The 7,132-nt window shown below is 48.5% G+C and overlaps 1 protein-coding gene across 1 annotated transcript in view; it reads right to left on the reverse strand.

The window, feature by feature from the left end:
- LOC143288392 (uncharacterized) overlaps window positions 1–6,553 on the reverse strand; it is a 181,695-nt gene extending 175,142 nt beyond the window's left edge. The window contains exons 1-2 of the mRNA XM_076596804.1: window positions 6,419–6,553; window positions 2,199–3,076 (exon numbers count right to left, since the gene is read on the reverse strand). Of these exons, the coding sequence (XP_076452919.1) occupies window positions 2,199–3,076; window positions 6,419–6,536 (996 nt within the window). The 5' untranslated portion in view covers window positions 6,537–6,553. The remainder of the gene's footprint in view (window positions 1–2,198; window positions 3,077–6,418) is intronic.
- Window positions 6,554–7,132: the final 579 nt, after the last annotated feature.

A 7,132-nucleotide genomic window follows, 5' to 3' on the forward strand; every position in this document is an offset into this window, starting at 1 on the left:
CAAACAACAGCCACCCCATGAATCTGCCGACACTGACGACATTGACAGGACTCACCCCACAACTTTGTATTTAATTCTTTTGCGCAATAGAGAAGGAGAAATGAAATTTAAAAAAAAAAATAAAAAATAACGAATGATATGAAATCAAAACGAATACTTTAGTATAATACTCCAGTGTGATGATGGAGATGATGATGGTGATGGTGGTGGTGGTGGTGGTGGTGGTGACGATGATGATGATGACGACGACGACGATGACGATGATGATGATAATGACATGGATGACAAGGATGAATACGACGGTAACTGATGATGATGATGATGATGATGATGATGATGATGATGATGATGACAACGGAAACGGCGACAACGGAGACCATGAACATGATGATACCATGCCTTAGCTAGACGACGACGACGACGACGATGACGATGAAGAGGACACTAACTAAAAGATATATCGACATCAACAACGACAGTTCTTGTAACACTGATGATGATGATGTTGATGACGATGAAGATGATGATGATGACGACGACGACGATGATGATGATGATGACGACAGCGATCACGTCAGTGTGTTAACAGCAGGAAGGAACGACCACTCACTACAGCATGATAACCCCGTCGATAAATTCATCAACGATGGATGACAAAAAACAACGATGACGACGACGACGACGACGATAATAACGATGTACAGGCAAGAACAGCTGATGGTTTTGACGACGAAATTTTAATCTAGAAAAAAAATAATAATAATAATAATGATGATAATAACAATAATAATAATTATTATTAATATTATATATAATAATAACAATGCTGACACAATCACAGGCAAATAATAAAACAAAATGGTTTTCTTATCACGCAACACAAGACAGAGAAGACTGTTGAAAACAGCAACCAGAAAAAAAAAAAAAAAAAAAAAAAATCTAATCTTCTAACAGAACCATAACAGCAAAAGAATTCGTGACCTCTGCACAAATGATATATTGTCTCTGCTGATCACAAACATTAATTTTTCGTATTGACAAAAGCAAAGAGTGATAAGTCACATGTGTGTGTGTGTGTGTGTGTGTGTGTGTGTGTGTGTGTGTGTGTGTCAGCACTCCCCCCCTCTCTCTCTCTCTCTCTCTCTCTCTCTTGTGAGTCTCACATACACACATACGCGAGCACGCATAGAGATAAATAGATTAGAGAGAAGGAGAGACAGACAGACAGACACACATATAAACATATACACACATACACATAAGCTACTTATACACACGAACACAAACGCGCGCGCGCGCGCGCGCGCGCGTACACACACACACACACACACACACACACACACACACACACATCCACACATATCAACCCCCACCCCCACCCCCACACACACACACACACAAATCCCTATGCATCACAAAACAACCACACACTCATCACACTCATCTACACACATCCCCCTACCCCCCCCCTCTCCCCACACATCACCCTAACAATCACCCCCCACACACACACACACACACACCCACACACACACACACCACATCACACCACAACACAACACAAACACAAATACAAACACAACACACAACACAAACATAAACACACACACACACACACACACACACACACACACACACACACACACACACACACACGCACGCACACACGCACACACACATCTCCACACATCATCCCACCCCCCTACCTCCCCCCCCCCACCCCCACCTCCACCCCCCCCACACACACACAACACACACACACACACATCCCCACACATCCTCCCCCACTACCCCCCACTACCCCTACCCCCCATCCAAACACACACACACAATACAACACACACACACACACACATACACACACGCACGCACGCACGCACGCACGCACACACACACACACATCCCCACACATCACCCCCCCAACCTCCCACCCCCAACACACACACACAAACACACACACACACAAACCCACACATCATCACCCCCTACCCCACCCCCACCCCCACCCCCCCAAACACACACAATACAACACACACACACACACACACACACACACACACACACACACACACACACACAACACAACACAACACAACACAACACAACACACACACACACACACACACACACACACACACACACACACACACAACACAACACAACACAACACAACACAACACACACACACCCCTACTCACTTTGCCCCACTTGGAAAAGATCCAGCTGAGGAACGACTCCGTGCCCCCGAAGTAGCGATCCACCCGCCCCCTGGTCGTCGCACGTGCGAACTCCCGGCAGAACGGACAGTCATGGCCGTCCCTGTGACCCTGGTGCCACCTCTCATCGAACTCGTCATCCTCTTCCTCCTCTTCCTTCCCCTCCTCCTCCTCCTCCTCCTCATCCTTCTCCCCTTCCTTCCTCCTCTTATTATTCCTCCTCAAGCGCTCCACCAAAGCCGCGCTCGCGTCGGCAAAACAGTCCAGATGTGCCGGAAACGCGTCATCCGACACGGCAGCAGCGGCGGCGGCGGCGGCGTCGGGCAGGGCAGGGTCTCCTTCGGAAAGTGACCTCAACGCACCGCGGAACGTTTTCCTAGCGGTGGACTCAGAGTAAGACTTGTTGTTTTCGGTGTCGTGGCTGAGAACGTGTCGAGTTATGTAAGCGCCGAAAAACCCACTCATGTTGCTGCTGCCGCTGCTGTTGATGCTGACGTTGCCGTGGTGGTGGTGGTGGTGCTGCTGCTGGTGCTGGTGTCCCGAAGAAGACAGGTTCTCGGAGGAGCTAAACCTGGTGACGTCATCGAAGAGGAGGTCGGAACAGGAGGAGCTGATGACGTCATGGGTGGTTTTGTCCAGGGGTGTGTGCGTGGGAGAGGGAGAGGGCAAGGGAGAGCCCAGCCCACTGTCGGCAGAGGCGCTTCTGTCGTTGCTGTTGTTGATGATGTTGCCGTCGCTGCTGCTGCTGCTGCTACGCAGAGGAGGAGGAGGGTGAGGAGGAGGGCGATGACTGCGTTCTCGTAGCAGTGTCATCTTTCCGCGCCGTGTGGTCAGTGGGTGGTGTTTTGAGACTCTAGCATCTGATGACACAAGTTTTCAAGTTTTTAATTATCCTTCCACTCCTACTGGAGTACTGCAAAAAAAAATAATGTTTTCATGCCCAGAGCAAACATTTCCAAATACACAACAATGTGACATACAAAGTTGAGAAAACACGAATGTCTTTTAACTCCAAAGGTGTAGCTAGGCAACATTTGCAAATCTAATCATCTCACTTGCAGCTAAAATGACTTTTTTGCCTCCTTTGAGCATATTACAAAAATTAAAAACCGGTTTTGGAGACAAATATTTTTTAGGAACATGTCTGTTTCGTAACTGATCATAATTGGGACATTCCATTCCATCCCCAATCACAGACATGTTACAAACCTTACAAAGCCGTAACTCTCGTGGTATGCCTTTGTGTCTCCCTGCTTCTATTTCCAGCTGATGATTACTACTTCGAAATCTGAAGAAGCTGATAACGCAATTATCATGCATTTGACTTGTATATTTTTCTCTACCAAATCCACACACACACACAAACAGTTTTGATTTGACTTGATATGAATTATGATTGTGATAGTCAGTCGTATCCTGACTATGACTATAATAAAATTATTATGAGAACAACACAGGAGACAACTGCTGTTATGTACCGACTATTCTAGGCTAGAAAATTTTATTATAGTAGAGAGTGTCTATGCTATATTTTTTGTTTCTGCCCCATCATCTGCACCGTTTCAGTGGCATTACTCCCACGCCGCTCATTTAGATCACACACACACACACACACGGCCACACCCGGGTTCGTCCGTCACAGTTCCAGCGTCGGCAGTCCGCAAGGAACCATCGATGTTAGGTCGCCAGGAGGCCACACACCAGAGGAGACCCTGCACTGCTGCTGAGTCACTTCGGTGGTGTTCAGTGGTGCCTGTTCTGATTTAACGTACTTAGGACACCACCTACTAAGCCCCCTACTAACGACAATAATGGCTTAGTCGCGGAGCCAGACTGAGTGAGCGTCCCTCCCAGAGTGGAGACCGCCACCACGTCCCTCAAACAACAGACCCCCCATGAATCTGCCGACACTGAAGACACTGACAGGACTCGCCCCAAGCACAGTAGTGGAGGGGCATCGAAACTGAGGTCACCCTGAGAGCAGGGCATGAAAGGCCACAGACTTTGAGACTGTTTTGTTTATATTGATGATGATGAAGGAGGAGGCGGATGACGATGACGATGACGATTTTGCTATGGAGGTCCATTTTGGTTTGGGACTGCGTAACAAGGCTGTACTCTACGCTTCCTTTCATAATGATATCCCGGCATTAACCAGGCCCGAGAGATACAGACACTTGCAGTGTTGGTCAGGTAATTAGAGCAACACACCCAAAGACGCACCCGTGAAGTGGATGACACTCGACTGTGTGGTCCCAGTCTCCCCATTTAAGCCCACAGCACACTCAACTCTGGGTAGGAGCCGGCCACGGGACGTAAAAAACCAACCTTCGCTGGGATTCGAACTCACGTCCTCCGAACCACTTCGCCACGGCCAAAACCCAACGAACTCCCATACATACCTATACTTCCTTCAGAACTCCAAATCAATCCTCAGGTTCTCAAGAAGAGAGAGAGAGAGGAGGAGAAAAAAAACAAAAAAACACACACATCCCTGACACAACAGCATAACCAGTTACTCCCTCAACACAGCACAACACAGCACAACACCCGTTGCTCCACTAAAACTCCATTCCCACAATTTCTACATGAAGCGTTTTGGTGACCCCCCCCCCCCCCCACCCCTCCCCCCCCACACACACACACACCTCCACCACCACCCCCACCCCCTACACCCCCTTCTCTAAACATCAAAGACCACGAACCTTGAATAAAGACCGTGATAACATAAGAAAAGGGAGAGAACCACATCCCCTCTCTGGCAAAACCTAGAAGAACTTAACTCTCTCCATACGAACGGCGAAAGGGACGACGTTAACAGCGTTTCACCCCAATTACCATCATCAAAATATTGCAAGCGGAAGGCTCTTATACTGAAGAGGTGAATGTTGACAAAGAATACCACAATTCTGTCGACGGAAGCTAAAGGTTGGGTCATTCAGACACCCACTGGACATCCGAGGGGTCTGTGTAGAGGAGAAGAGAGGACTGGCCGCACTGAGTGAGTTAATACAGTTTCCGCCCCCCACACCCACCCCACCCAGCCCCACCCCCGAACTACCAATGGGTTTTTCCACCGTGTTTGCACAGTGATAAGTTTAGCAACTAATATTAACACGGCATTTTGGCCAATTTATGGGGATGCTAAGGATTAGGTTTTATCGGCTGATTTCTCTCATTGCCTTAACTCACTCAGTACGGCCAGTCCTCTCTTCTCCTCTACACAGACCCCTCGGATGTCCAGTGGGTGTCTGAATGACCCAACCTTCAGCTTCTGTCGTCAGAATTGTGGTATTCTTTGTCAACATTCACCTCTTTTGAGTAAGAGCCTTCCGCTTGTAATATTTTGATGGTTGCAATTGGGGTGAAACGCTGTTAACGTCGTCTCTTTCGCCGTTCGTATGGAGAGAGTTAAACCCTCCGTAGTGTGTGTGAAGTTTTTGTTCAAGAGGGTGTGGATTGCAGGCGGGTGTGGGTGGGAGGGGTGAAGGGAGGTCATTGTAACGGATCTGAATGGTTTTATTTCTCACTGTTTTATTTACGATCATTTAAGCATCTGTTTTAATCGCTTGATCAAAGAAGTAGAAGTTTATAAAATAAAATAATAAAAAAAATAATAATAAAATAAAAATGTTTCGGAATTAAGTGGGAGGGGTACTGACTCGTAAGAATGTGTTTGGGGAAATTTGTGCGACAAAGTAGGTTGTATGTCTGGGTTTGTGTTTTTGTTTGTTTTTGTTTTTGTGTGTTTTTTTACTGGGTCGCTTTGTGTGTGTGTGTGTGTGTGTGTGTGTGTGCGTGCGTCCGTGCGTGTGTGTGTGTGTTATTATTGTTGTTGTTGTTAAGTTGTTGTTTTTCGTCGTCGACGACATTGTTGTTGTTGTTGTTGTCGTGTGTGTGCTTTTTTTTCTGTTGCTGTTGTTTTTACCATCACGACGACTACTGCTATCTATTGTACAACAATAACAACGACTACTCCAAACTCCTATTGCTGCTACTGCTACTGCTGTCGTTGCTGCTGCTGCTGCTACTGCTACTACTACTACTACTTCTTTTACTACAACTCTAAGAATATTATGATAACAAAGGCTGCGACCAGATACTTCTTTAGTAGCACACATAAAACTAACAAGTAAAAAAAAAAATTTTTTTAAAAACCTCCCCACAAGTTCCGGGGGGGGGGGGAAAAAAAAAAAACTCACCTTGCAGCTCGTCATCCTCGTTCAGGGGCCCAACGCAACTTCCGGTCCCCTCCCCCCTCTCCCTCTCCCTCCTCAGCCTCTGCCGACGCGCGGAGTTGTTGTAGTCGAACGCCGTCATGGGCCTCCTCCTCCTTCCTCCTCCTCCTCCTCCTCCTCCTGCGCCCCCTCCCATCCTCCCGTCCCAGCCCACCCTCACCCCACCACCACCACCACCACCACTACCACCAACCCCGGGTACCCCGATCCACCCGGAAGAAGCGCTGATGGCGGAGAGGTGGAGGTTCCTCAGGTGGTCGTCGGGTACGACGCTAAAGGGACGACGACGGAGGAGGTCGTCGTCGTTGTCGTCGTTGTCGTCATCGTCGTCGAGGTGGTGAATTCTGGCCCGTGGGAGGAGCATGAGCGGCGGTTGGTGGTGGGGGTGGTGGTGGTGGTGGTGGTGGATGGGGAGGGTAGGGGTGATGGTTGGGGAGTTGCTGTTGTTCTTGTTGTTGCTGTCGTTGTTCTTGTTGTTGTTGCGGTGGTGGTGGTGGTAGTAGTGGTAGTGGTAGAGGCGTCGTCGGTGGGGTTGCGGGGAAGGGGAGGGGGAAGTGGAAGGGGATGGGGAGCGAGAGGTGGGGATGGGGGAGGGTGGAGGGGGGCGGAGGAAGGTGGGGTCTGTGACGAGTGTCATGGTTCCGTGTCTGTGTGTGTGTGTGTGTGTGTGTGTGTGTC

This window comes from Babylonia areolata, chromosome 12, assembly GCF_041734735.1.
Source record: "Babylonia areolata isolate BAREFJ2019XMU chromosome 12, ASM4173473v1, whole genome shotgun sequence".
NCBI lineage: Eukaryota > Metazoa > Mollusca > Gastropoda > Neogastropoda > Buccinidae > Babylonia > Babylonia areolata.